At 47.9% G+C, this 14232-nt stretch overlaps 1 protein-coding gene across 1 annotated transcript in view; it reads left to right on the top strand.

Moving 5' to 3' along the window:
- LOC135828304 (protein sidekick-1-like) overlaps window positions 1–14232 on the top strand; it is a 260914-nt gene that overhangs the window by 68042 nt on the left and 178640 nt on the right. Inside the window, exon 6 of the mRNA XM_065340752.1 lies at window positions 11432–11547. Within this exon, the coding sequence (XP_065196824.1) occupies window positions 11432–11547 (116 nt within the window). The remainder of the gene's footprint in view (window positions 1–11431; window positions 11548–14232) is intronic.

The raw sequence follows: 14232 nt of genomic DNA, 5'->3' as shown, positions 1-14232 counted from the left end.
ACACAATTTGGAAGGCCAGCCACCAATCATCGTTTTGCACTCTGGTGTTGTAAAGAAGGTAGTGATGTATACGGAATATCGTCACACTTCTGAACTACTCATGCCTGCAGCACCAAGAGGGCAAGCCTGACTTGCATTCTATTTACTTACATGTACCTGTTCCACATCACAATCAGAAAATGTAGGATCAACTTGCATGGAGTCACTAGGCATGGATGCTGCGCCAACTGTACGGAATCTTGACCTGTGTGACTTCAAACTCTATTTTCCATGCTTTCGCTTATCAGATTGTCACCAAACTTGATAACTTGAATGATCAATAGTGTAGAAACAATTTCGAGGGAAACAATTTTTTTGGAAAAAATTACACATGTTCAGGTTTCTGCTGGCTGGGGCTCGCCATAGCTTTTTGTCCCGTGCAGTATTGAGGCAATCTTCGAGCGTGTGTCCGAGAGGGGAGATGTCGGATTTCACCACATCAATCCACCGAAGCCTTGTTCGTCCTTGTTGTGAACCCTCTGGTTCTCTAAAGTGTCAGGAACGAACGACCCCACACAGCACAAGGAAACCTATTTATTCTCAACAGTATAGTTCACTTCCATCGACTAATAACAATGAACAATGAATGAATGAATAACTAACACTAAAACCACCAGGTAGTTATAGCGTGAAAATGGCAGCGTATATGAGAAAAGCATACACATACAACATACAACTACAGCACACACAGCAAACCGCACATAGCGCATGTAGCGTATACTACGTCGTAATCATCAGCAGTACGGCGGAGCCGGGATACAACTGCATTGAAACGAACACAATGTCACAAGTAAGAAGGCCTTTCACTTTTGAGAACTTGTGGTTTCACAACAGTCCTCGTGGACGCTTGATCTTTGACGTGTCGATGGCCATGGTTAGCGTGCCATGATTTTATGATGTATGATTTAACAAGCAGGTTAATTGAGAGTCTAGATTTTATGCGCAGATGGAGAAAAAAGCGCAGAATGTTTGTAATGAGATGAAGAGCACAAATAAGAAGAAAAGCTGAAATGAAAGCCTGCTCACAACCCCGCCCAGCCTTGTGAACTGGGAATGGTGGATTAAGAACCCGGGTTCGACGCTCGAGCAAGCGCTCTCCACTCAAGGTGTTCACAGAAACTGATAGGAACTCATATGGGGAAATGATAGAATAAAGAGAATAAATTTCAACGCACCTCAATAAACGGAGTCCCACATACAGTACCTCAGAAAAGTGGATCTTCCGACCGATGTTTTGTTGACGTCTCAACCAGATGATGTAACTGCTTCGCAGAAACCTCTTACTGCACAAATTCAACAAATAAATTATATTCTTCGATTAGAAAACCCAAGCGCTTTCAGAGCAGTCCGAAGTGAGTCCGGGATGAAACCACCCACACACACCTCAACCGAAAAAGAAACGACCTGCCACCCGTGTGCTCGGCATTGATCGGCCAGATCCGCATACCGCCTTTCCTTCCGCGATTTACTTACACTGAATCTGTCCTCAGCACAAACTGTCAACTCCATCCAGAATACAATCCTACGACTCGTAGAGTACATAACTATATCTGGACTTAGGGTGGTAAATGCAGGGAAAGACATCTTTGCACTAACCGAGTCGACAAAAGGTTTCCAGTCTGATGCCGCTGAGAGAGATCAGTCGTAACGAAACGCTTTGGAAACAAGCGCTTCGAGGCGTCAGCGTACAATGATCGCCTTGGCCTGAAAGTGAATGGACATGATGTGTACGTCAACAACGACCTGACTCGACAACAGGAAACGAAGCGGTAGGCAGTACTACCGAAGTATAAGCAACTTTGAGCCAAAAAGGTCAAGTTCTCTCTGCCTTATGACGTCATATAGGATGACAAAGGGACACCTCTCTCTGACAATGCCATCCAGGATCTGCTGTCTGCCCAATAGGACATATCTTCAGAGTTTTTTATTGGTGAGTGAGGGTAGCGTTTTTTTCAGCTCGTAGATTTTCGTCCTTTGGATAGCCCAGTCAGCATCAGGCCGGTCTGGAGGTACCGGTAGGGTCTTAGCAGCGGTTGTAGTAGTCTAGTGTAATAGGTAGCAGTAGTAGTGTGGTGCCCGTAGTCGTAGTCCTAATATTTTTTGAAATGGGCGAGCTGACAGGCGAGCCGACAAAACTGCTCTGCTCTCTGCCTGGTATTGAGCAAAATGTGGTTAGCTTGCTGCAGACTTTGACAACTTTTGTCAGCGAGTCTAGAGACCGGGAGAGGTGCCTCCTACGACGCTTAGATGAGCTCTCTGCACAAATCGTGGAGTTGAAGCCGGAGGTTCGTGTCTCCCTTGAAAAGAAGTCCGCCATTACAGCCGTGGATTCCTCCTCGGAGCTGCCCGGCAGTACCCATACTCTCAACAGCCAGCGTACACGCCGTACCCGTACCAAAGGCAAAAGCAAGCAGCAGCAGCAGGATCTGCAGGATCAGGAAACAACTGGAGCTCTAGCGCACGTGGAGGCCGTATCCCGTAGCGGCACTTTCGAAAAAGTGATCGAGGACAGTGGGCCCTCAGGTACGGAGTGCTCGGACGCAGAGGACTTTCAGCAGCATGGAGGATGTCGATCCGGATACATGCCAGCCAAGCCTGTGCCCAACGCAACCCCTGCATTGGACTTGGAGGCCATCCAGGATGATTCTTGGCAGTTGGTGGCTCAAGAGCCTCACCGCAAGAAGCGAGTAGTTGTCTTTATTGGCAATCTTAGTTCCCAGTGCAATGACCAACGGCTAAACGAGTTCATCACAACACGCTCCACCGCAGTACACCAGACAGTTGCAGTTCATGATTGCAGTGTCCGTGAAAACAAGAAGGGAATGATGACAGGAAGAGTAACTGTTGATGCTGATGCCCTCCCCACAGTCACCTCTGTAAACTTTTGGCCTAGACCACTGTATGCGAGGGAGTGGACATTCCATGAAAAACGTCATGGGCCAGTGCCAGGAAAGGGAAATGGACAGTCTGTGCTGTCGAAGAAGTCAGGCAAGGACTCAGCCACTCACAGCTCCGACCTGACACCATTGCCTCCCGACCGCAAGCGGCGGCATGGGGATTCACCTGACTCCGGCAGCCCACTGCTCAAGAAACTGGACGAAGACCACCAGCAGCAAGAGTCTGCCGAGCAACAACAACTGAATGCAGACAGCCAGCAATCATGACCAATGCAGGCGGGCTGCTGTCCAAATTCGGAGAGTTTCAGCACACCCTGTTGCTCTCAGGTGCGGATGTTGCCATAGTGACTGAGACGAAACTAACAGTGGATAAATGCTCTCACAGTGCATCTATGATCCCGGGATACTGTGGCCCGATTCGCCGAGACCGAACAGAACACGGAGGTGGCATTGGAGTCTGGATCAAAGCCGGCATCGCGTACCAGCATCTGGATCAGTGCCAGTCTGCTGAATTCGAAACAGCCTTGCTCACAGTTGGCCAGTGCAACAGCAAAACTGTCATAGGTGCAGTCTATCGCCCTGGTTCCTGCGCTGACAATGATCTGGCTCTACTCGAGCACTTAGACCAAAACATAGATACCATGCGGCAGCATGGTAAGCACATGATTCTGGCTGGAGATTTTAATGTTCACAGTACGTCCTGGCTTGGCAGCTCTCGAACAACAATCGCAGGGGAGTTCTTGGAAGAAATCAGTGCAACACACTGTCTTGTCCAGCACGTGACCCAGCCAACCCGTGGACCAAACACATTGGATCTCGTCTTGTCCGACTTTCCCGGCACTGTCCACACAGCAGTATCATCTCCCATTGGGCGCTCTGACCACTGTGTAGTATTGCCCAACTTTCAGGAAATCACTCCTGTACTGGAGCGGCCAACAAGCAGGAAAGTATGGCGTTATGGCCAAGCAGACTGGGGCAGACTGAGGGCACATTTCCGCAGCTTTGACTGGGCTGCTGTCGTCTGCGATGTCCCCGAACTTGCATGTGAACAACTCACAACTGTAATTCTGGATGGAATGGACACGTTTATACCATCTAAGACCCTGACAGTACGGACGACAGACCCTTGTTGGTGGACACCTGAGTGCAGCACTGTAGTTCAAGCAAAGACTCGTGCATGGAAACGGTGGCGTCAGCACCCCGATGATGGAGATTTGCGAGCTTCATTCATCGACCTAGTGGCCCGAACAGCTGCTATTTTGCTGCGCGCCCAATCATCACATGATGCTCGTGTCAAAGCTAAGCTCAGCTCAGGCTCACTTAACGCCAAGCAATGGTGGTCCAACATGAAGAGAGCTGCTGGGATGGAACGTGCCTCTGAGATACCTCTGCTGAAGGACACCGACGGCACAGAGTATCCAACTCGCCAAGCCAAGGCCAATTGCCTCGCCAGGTACTACTCCCAGAAGTGTAGCCTTGCAGATGATGACATCTCTCCAGACGATCTGCCAGAAATGCAGCATTTGGACCGCCATGGTCTTGACCGCATCCATTTCCGGCTTGCTGATGTACGCCACCGTCTAGCCAAGCTGAATGCATCGAAGGCAACAGGACCTGACAATAGTCCAGCAAGAGTCCTAGCTCAGTGTTCCAGTGAGCTTGCAGAACCAGTCACCAAACTGTTCTCACTCTGCTTTCGCCACGGTGTTCAACCTACCAAATGGAAGCTGGCCCATGTGGTTCCAGTCTTCAAGAAGAGCCCCCGCTCGGATCCCAAGAATTACCGGCCAGTCTCACTACTATCCATCCTGTCAAAAGTAATGGAGAGCATAGTAAACAAGCAGCTCGTGAATTATCTGGAGCATTTCAATATTCTGCCCGACAGTCAATATGGCTTTCGGCAAGGAAGAGGCACGTGCGACATCCTCACTGCTTTGCACACTGAGTGGGTCAAGACTGTCAGCGATGGAGGGTACGCTCACATGGTGGCGGTGAACATAGCAGGAGCATTTGATCGGGTATCACACTCTGGACTGATTTTCAAAGCCAAGAACGTTGGCATTGATGGCTGCCTGCTGCACTGGCTGCAGGATTACCTCCTGAACCGCAAACTATCAGTCCTGGTCCACGGCGACTCATCCTCTCCGACGCCCATAACAGCAGGTGTGCCCCAAGGCAGTATCCTTGGCCCGACACTTTTCCTCTTGTATGTGTCTGACCTGGACCAGTGCCTGTCTCCCGAGACGCGACTAAGTTCCTTTGCAGACGACACAACCCTCTACAGCCTCATCCGCACGCAGGACAATATGCATGACATGACTGCCGCCTTGCAATCCAGCCTCAAGCGTCTTGAAGAGTGGGGAGAACGCTGGTGCATCAGATTCGAGCCCTCTAAATCGCAACAGCTGCTGATGACTACGAAAGCCACACACCCTGCTGTCCCTGACATCAAGTTTAGAGGTATCGCGGTTCCGGAAGCCAACACCATCAAGCTTCTTGGAGTGACATTTGACGCCAAGCTGTCATTCCGGGATCACTTGCACTCAATTGCAACACGTGGCTGCCAGAGACTGGGTGTTCTCCGTCGGGCTTGCCGGGTGTTAGATTACCATGGCTGGCTTTGTGCGTACAAGGGATTTGTGCGACCCATCCTCGAGTATGCTCCCCTTGTGTGGATGGGAGCTGCATCCAGCCACCTCGCCCGACTCGACCGTGTACAGAAACGTGCAATGGCCAGTATTGGCCCTGGTGCCCTTCTCCAAAGCCTGTGCCACCGCCGGATTGTATCTGGGCTTGTATACCTGTACAAGCTCCAGTGCATCCCAGGACCACCCCAGCTCACCCCCATGATCCCCCCTCCAGCCAACCATGTAGAAGCTCGGCGCACCCGGAGTCAACCCCCTCCTGGCCAGCAGCACCATGTGCAGCTGCAGCAAGTCCTGGACAGGAGAGCACCTGCCTATGCTTCTCGCTCCTTCCCGTTTTCTGTAGTCTCAGTATGGAACAGCTTGCCAAGCGAAATTGTAAGGGCTCCACTCAGCTTGAAGCGGCTCCACACGTTCAAAGAAGATGTCCATAAGTACCTCACGCACCAACACTGGCTGATGGCTACCGACTTCTACGGATGAACTCCTGACTGTGGCACGGGTCATGTTCCTTGGTTCGTCTCTGCTGATGATATTGGGCTTCATTTACCTTTTATTATTTAATTTTTAATTATTAATTTTTTATTTAGTTTGTTTTGTTTGTTATGATTTCTTGGTTTTCCACCCGGTTTAGTTATAATTTAAATTATTATTTGGTGCAGCTTTAGCGCTATGTGGTTTATTATTTTCCTTTTTCTTAATTTCGTATTTAGCGCTTTTGGGCGTCATTATTTTCTTCTCATTATTTCGCACCAAGTTATTATTTGTGGTATTCTCTAGCTTCTGTTTGTTTTGCAGTTGTTCTTGTGCAACCCCCCCCCCCCCCCCACACACACACACATTTTTCGATGCCTAGTTGCAACGCTGACGCCGAGACCTCTGGTCGGTTGAGTTGCTCCCAGCACATCAGCACGTCGTCCCTACATCCCCTATGTTTTGTCCTTTTCCTCGTTTCTTTTTGTTCTCCACCTGTTTTCCAGTAGGGCTGTGTCAATAGTAAAAACAAAAAAAATCAGGGAACCCCCAGCCAGACAACCGCGCCGTCCTCAAAGTTGCTCATGTAAACATCTGCAGTCTACGAAATAAAGTTCATGAAATCCATCATATCCTGCATGCCAATAAAATTCACATTATGTCAATTAATGAAACCTGGCTGGACAGCTCAGTATCAGATTCCCTGCTGAACATCCCTGGATATCGGATATATCGGAACGACAGGAACTTGAGGGGCGGAGGTGTGTGCTTGTACATCATGTCCAGTCTCCTCGCTTGTCTCATTTTGCCCGCATCCAACACACATCTGGAGTCGTTGTTTGTGTCAGTTCGCATTGCACGGGAGCCAGATGCGTGTAAGCTCCTCGTGAGTTCAATCTACCGCCCACCGAGCTCTGGTACAGAATTCTGGGAGCAGTACAGTGCCCAGTTGGATGGGATTTTCGTGGACAGATCTGACCTGCTAGTTCTGGGAGATTTGAACACGGACATCTTACAACCGACTCTACATCATAATCATCATCTACTAAGCTTTGTGCAGAACATCAGCTGCAGAAAATTGTCCACGCACCAACTAGAGCGCCGTCAAACACGTGCCTTGACCTGGCTCTGTTGAACACTACCTTCCATTGCCCAATCCAACGATCATTCCCATGTCAGATCTTACTGATCACCACCTAGTCCGCCTTGATTTTGTAATACCGGAATGGAAGCCCCCAGCAACCCAGAGAACTAAGGCTGTGAGAAAACCAGGAATAGCTACTATCAACTACTCTCAGTTTAATACTCAATGAATGATATGCTCCAGGAATCATCCTCATTTTCAACATTGGACAGTCAAACTTGCCATCTTCTAACGTCTATCGCTGCTGTAACTGATACGCATGCTCCATCTAAACAAGTTAGACTACCCCTCTGTCCCAAACCTAAGCCTCAACCGTGGGCAACACCAGAGTTACGGAAACTGCTGACGTCTGTTGGAAATTCCCTAGTAAACGAAGAATATAGAAAGGAAAAAGACATTATGGATACGAGTTAAGAGTAACTCTCCATCACTGTAACATGATACTTTATACAGTCAGAAAGTGCAATAACTAGGCACAAAACTGACAGAGTACTGAGACATTCGACGTCCTGACACCTAGCTTCAACACATCTCCGTAGCGCTAACCGACAGCCTTCCAACTTGGAAGGTTCAAGGTTATGGAAAAGACCAAAGAGGGGAAGGCAAGCGCAACGAAAACGAGCAAAAGCTACAGTCCCACGGACTGTGTTGAAGATGTGTTGAAGCTAGGTGTCAGGACGTCGAATGTCTCAGTACTCTGTCAGTTTTGTGCCTAGTTTTTGCACTTTCTGACTGTATAAAGTATCATGTTACAGTGATGGAGAGTTACTCTTAACTCGTATCCATATTGTCTTTTTCCTTTCTACATTTATTTATGGCTCAACATCCGAGTTTCAAAAGAAGAATAAATAATAATAATAATAATATACATTTCTTCTGGGCTGAACGTGAACTGGTTTCTCTCTCGCCTTGCAAAACGAGATGAAGTCAAGGTCATTTGAATGTTCGGTTTGTACGGTGTTTGCAGCAGCGCGGCTTCGAATCTCCTCACACATGTTCCTGACGATGACCCTGAGTACGTTGTGACGAGAGGTCTTGCAACATCACCGATGTCCACTCCAACCACTTGCCTTGCACCTGAAGAGTCTTCAGCCTCAAAATCTGCTCCTGCGTGATGATCTCCTCAAATGTTTGAAGGAGATCCTTCCTGGAGGGTGTGGAATGCTGCTTCGGAGGATGAGCACCCAACCATGCACGATGATTTGACGATGACGGTGGACGGAGAGTCCCTGAACCTACTGATGCCTCTGCACACTCCAGCTCTATTGTCGCCTGATACTGCTTTGTCAGCTTTGCATCCGTACTGCGACGCAGAGTGTACAGCGCCCTCATGCGCGCGTCCCCACTCGATTGAAGAATGTGCCATTTGATGGACTGGCACTTTTTCCACACTGTAGGAAGATAGTGGAGGCGTAAGACGAAGCGTTTGCGACTGCCAATACAAATAATGGCAGAGTTCGCGCATTGAGGTAGGACTGACCATTTCCTCAGAAATGGTAAACACATAAAGTGCAGTTCACGTACAAAACCTTGTATGAGTTCAAGAACCTGGAAAGACCAAGAAAGCTTGGGCTCTACAAGATGGTGGTAAAGCCATACCTCGTGGTGGTCTTGAAGCCAAGAGCCATCTACTTTTTGCATGAGAGATACAGTGAGTTGACGGATGTCTTCTCGTTGGGTCTGCTCAGAGCAATCAGCATGCAGCCTTCGCCCCAGGAACTTGAATTCTTCGGTGTCAATGAAAGCATCATCAGGCAGGGATCGTAAGGTATATCGGCCATCTACAAGCTTTGCTGCACTGCTTTTGCATTTGTGCGGCGCCGCCTGCATACATTGGGTCCACGAGAGAAAGTCCTCAGTGACCGCAATGCGTTTTTGACAACCTGCACAAGATTTGCTATAGAGGCCTAAGTCATCAGCAAAAGCTGTTTGGGACACTTGCAAAGGGACAGATTTAAAATCATAGGAGAGGCAACTTAATTCAGGGGCTGCAAGTGAGTCCAGCAGAAGCTGGAAACAAATATTGAAAAGGACCGGGGACAAGGGGCACCCCTGGAAGGAGGGTTCGCGTAACACTAGTACATAGAGGGGAGTACGAGAACAAAGGTGTGGCAGAAGTCTAAGCAAGAAAGCAATCAATGCCAGAGATGTTGTTCTGCACCAAAAACAGAGAGATAGAGAGAGAGAGAGAGAGAGAGAGAGAGAGAGGGAGAAAGAGAGAGAGAGAGAGAGTTACACCTGGCGGTCAGTTCCTGCTGTGTTGGGCGACTTCAGGTTGGTGCAATGTCTCACAGTTGGGGATTCACAGTGACCTTGTAGTCATCGTAGAGACGAACTGAGCCATCAGACTTTGGAACAGCCACTACTGGGGTTACTCCCTCGCTGTGTTTTACAGGCTCTATATTGTGCTGCTGCTCTATCTTCCTGAGCTGCTCCTCAACCAAGGGCTTGACTGCGTAGGTAGATGCACCTGCTTGCAGCTCACCCACGTGACCGTCAAACAAGGTCGTTTGGTCAGCCACTATCCGCTCCAAATCGTGTCCATCCGTAGGTACGTGAACCTCAAACACGGATGACCAGTCGAGTCGGACGTGTTGCAACCAGTCCCTTCTGAGCAGAGTAGCACACTCGCCTTCAACAATGAGCAGTGGCAATGGCATTGTACGGCCATTATAGCACACATCCACTGTGACTTGACCCAACGCATTGATTGCATCACCTGTGTAAGAGCGCAGCTTGACATCAGCAGGTTCAAGTTGTTTATCACTGGGGTACGGTCCCATGTCTCACATGATATAACCCTCACGACAGCAACGGTATTGAGCACCATTATCGTTTCCACCCCATCAAACATCATATTCACAGTTGGCTTGCGACGCAACTCTACGGAGTACACATCACCAATTTCATGCTCCTCGCATACAAAATTGGTTTGACGTTTTTCGTACGACACACCTTCTTGAGGTTCCCGCGCTTGTTGCAGTAGTGGCACTCGGAAGCCTTGAAGCGACACTGTGAATGAGCATGGTCCTTATTGCCACAGGGATAACAAGGCTCAGCCCTGTGGGTAATGCCGGATCCTGACTTGCCTCGCTGTCTAGGTACAGGTGGCTGTCTCTTGTGCCAAACGGCATGGACATGGCTGGACTTGGAGGTACATCTACCCTCGGCCATCATGTGCACAGCCTCGCAATCGACCACCTCCTGAGCTGCAGCCGTTTTCAGAGCCATCTCCAAAGTGAGGGCATCGATGGTCAGCATTTTTTTTACAAACGACAGTGTCTCGTATGCCACAGACGAACCTGTCGAGGATGGCATCTTCCAGACCATTGCCGAAGTCATAGGTCTTTGCCATACGTCGTAGCTCAGCGACATATTCATGATAACTCTCACTTGCCTGCTGGCTGCGGCTACAAATTTTGGATGTGATCAGTGTCACTAGCAACCTGAAAACACTTTCTTCCACAACTGTCAAGAACACAGATTTCTTCCGCCCGTCCTCAATTTTATTCGTTTTGTAGAATTGATCCAGCCTGGCCAGATCTGACTCCCAGTCATCAACATCCGCCGATGTGAAGGGGCCCAGGTTTCCGAGCAGCGCCATGATCCGACCTTCGTTGCCACTCGTTCTGTGGGGTTCAGCAAAGCACAATAACAGGGTTGGAGAAAACTACCATTACAAGTACATCGCGAAGAACAGTCCGAAAGCAAGCAAGGCGCGGGAAAAGAACACCGCTCAACTAGAAGTTATGCAGATTCGGAGACCGCGCATGCGGACTAGTGTACGCACAATAATGATGTCATGCAATTACACATCTACTACAGGAACGAGTTATGAAGTAACTATCCACGACTGTAACAAGATTATAAGCAGTCAGAACGTGTGATAACAGGGCACAAAACTGACAGGCTACTGAGACATTCAGCGACCAAAGAGTTGCTTCATAACTCGTTCCCATGTGTTTTCTTCTCCTTTTTACATTTAATACTGGCTCATTATCCGAGTTCAAGTAGTCACCCTGGCTCATATTAATTTATAGTAGTATTGTTTTATGCCGATTGCATTTAGATACTTGTTCTGGTAATTTGTTGCATGCTGCGCATCATGCTTCATATGCGAGTTCAGCAAGGGACCATTTTAAAGGGTGAAATGGTTGAAATGGTTTTTAATACTTTGGAAAATTGATATGCCATTTGAATATTGAATTTGGACTACTGTTCTTTCTCTACAGGGGTGTTCGGGATGTTCCACTTTCACTAGATTCATCTTTGTGTGCAATAAAGGAGGTACAAAGTCAATTAATGGTTTTTCAAGTCAAAGCGCCGGTTTTGTTTTACTTGATTACAAGTAGGTATCCTCGTTTTCTTTGTCCCGTAGTATAGGTTACAACAACAGTTTAAAACTGCTGAACGTTTTCGCTCCCTTCTCAAAAGTGCACTACAGGAAATGATGGACTAATTTGAAAACGACAAATACAAGGGCAACGAGTTCATTAATTAAAGATTAAATGTACACACACACAAGAGAATGAAAGGGGTGGAAATAGGTGACTATTACTGTGTACAGATCAGGCTTTTACTATCATCACTCGTGGCAGATCTAAAAATTTAATGCATCTTTCTGTTTTGGAGGCATATTCGTGAACTGTCCACAAAGTTGTGAGCAAAATAGACAATGTGCTGTCTTTGCTTTGCAGTTTTTTTCGAGTTAGTCTTTATGTATGTTTGACTAATACCACGTGACATTACCTCCTACTTATTTTTACCCGGTGCCGTTTTAGGCACCTACTTCCACCCCTTTCATTCTCGCTTCATGAAGTGCTAGGTTGAACTCGTTGCTATGTACTCGTTGCTTTTGTATTTGTAGTCTTGGAATTTTTTGATCAACCCTGCTTTGCACTGCTTTAATAGAAGGGAATGAAGATGTTTGGCAATTTTAAACTATTCAGATTGTCCTTTTGCTTGGCTCAGCTGTGTTGGTGCATACATGAATTGACTGTGATAAACTTTACACGCCTTTAACTTAGTCCAAAATTATTTAAAGGGCAAGTGCATAGATTTGTCAAGTAGGGTTCAGATTAAAGACAATTTGATGTCAATTCGAATATCATATCTGTCGCTTCCATATGTAAGCCCAACTTGCCACAGCATTGAAGCACTTCTTTCACATTGTGGATACAATAAAAATGACCAAATTCTGCAGTGATCGACTTTCTCCCCGGTGGAGCGAAGCCGGTCGTACGTCATCACTGCGCTGGTCGCTATTGCAACTGGCGATATGGCAAGTTTGACTTATCCTAAGGAAGCGAGAGATTTGCCATTCGAACCGATCACAAAATTTAATTGTCTTTCTTCTGGACCTTCCTTGAAAAATTGAAGCAATTGTTGTTTAAGATATATGCTATATGAAGAAGAGGTTGGTGCGACTTCGGCGATGCTTGGGGAATTGTGTGTTGCTCCTTGCATGGGAGCTCGAGCTTTTCCTGCCGACTTGAATTCTCACTTGACTGGCACGAGAAGTCCATTGAACAATTCACTCGGCAAACCTGCAAGAAAGCACCACTCCCTGCTCGATACACAGTGTTTCAGGGAATTCACCACTCATCAGTTGACATTGTGTAGGCTGAGGAAGATTGAGCCTGAAGAGCACCACTTATATAGTGCTCTCCATGCTCAAACATCACCAGGGATACAAACGTGCAGAGACAATCCGTTTCCAGGGCGACAAACACTTCGTGAACACCAGATAGCTGCGTGAGTCGCTCATGGAGGTGCTGAATTGTTCAGTACGTTCTCATGTGCTCTGGATGGCAGTCGTGAGTCAGTCAATTGAGAATTATAACGGAAATCAAAGTGGGGTAAGGTGCGGATGCAAGTTTTTAAGCTCCGCTTTCTTTAGGTCCCTGTGGCAGAGAACTTGATCTGGACACACTAGGAATATGGCAATGAATATGGACATCGACCTCGCCTTGCTGACTTTCGAAGAGCTGCGGCATCTTGCCAAAGAACATCCTATTGACGGAGCCGAGTCAAAGAGCCGAGTTGATCTTGTGGTTTCCCTAAGACTAGCTGGTGTGGGTGTAACCCCGATCAAGGCCGTTGAGGTCAGTACTAGTAGTAGTCTGAAGTCTCTAAACGAGCTTGTATGTGTAGTGATAGAGCTAAGAGAGCAACTGGAGCAAGCGAAGCATGATAATGCCATTGTTTCTTCACTTCGGGATGAGGTTTCCAGCCTAAAATTGGAAGTACTAGAGCTGAGGAACTTCACAACAGGCGCACTTTCTCAAACTGCCAATGATACCCACAACCATCGCACAAGTGCTAACGAAGTTACCGTAGAGCCCTCCCTGTATGAAACTGACACATCCATCACCACTGCACCGCGATCACAGCACACCTCCACATCGCAGCATGCACGCTCAAGTTCAAATGATCGTACTACCGGTATGCACTCACAACCACGTGCCGCTTCCCAGTCCAGAGACACTGCTCACACAGCGCCTAGACCTGCTGGCAACGGTCACGTCTCTACGGACAGCAGTTCCCGCAACAAATTAGATGGATAGAGCTCTTGAGTAGATGTTGTACGATGTCGGGTCACATCTCGGTACGTCAAGCCTATGCCCACGGTCGAAACAAACCCTGTAGTCCTGACAGGTGTCGAAAAGGTGGACAAAGCGATATTCTATGTAGGAAACGTCCAAATGGGCTGCAGTGCCGACTCCATCAAGGCTTGGTGTCAAGAGCGTGCAGTGGTTGTGGTGAACGGCACCATCATGTAATCCTGCACCTTCGGAACAGCTTACGCCAGAGTGATATTCCCAGCCTCAGCTACGGAAAAGGTCTTGGGTGACGGATTCTGGCCTGCAACTATCCAGCACACCGTAAGAAAGTGGCGGTTTGCAGATTCAAATGCGAACAAACCAGGTAAAACCCCCATGTCGTCAGAATGATGGCTTCTGCACAGCTGAGCGCCCAGGCCTTCCCATATTTTCCTAAGACTCAACATAATATCAATATTGTTACGATTAGT

Source organism: Sycon ciliatum, chromosome 12, assembly GCF_964019385.1.
Source record: "Sycon ciliatum chromosome 12, ocSycCili1.1, whole genome shotgun sequence".
NCBI classification, from domain to species: domain Eukaryota; kingdom Metazoa; phylum Porifera; class Calcarea; order Leucosolenida; family Sycettidae; genus Sycon; species Sycon ciliatum.
This window is presented reverse-complemented; position numbering and strand designations above follow the sequence as displayed.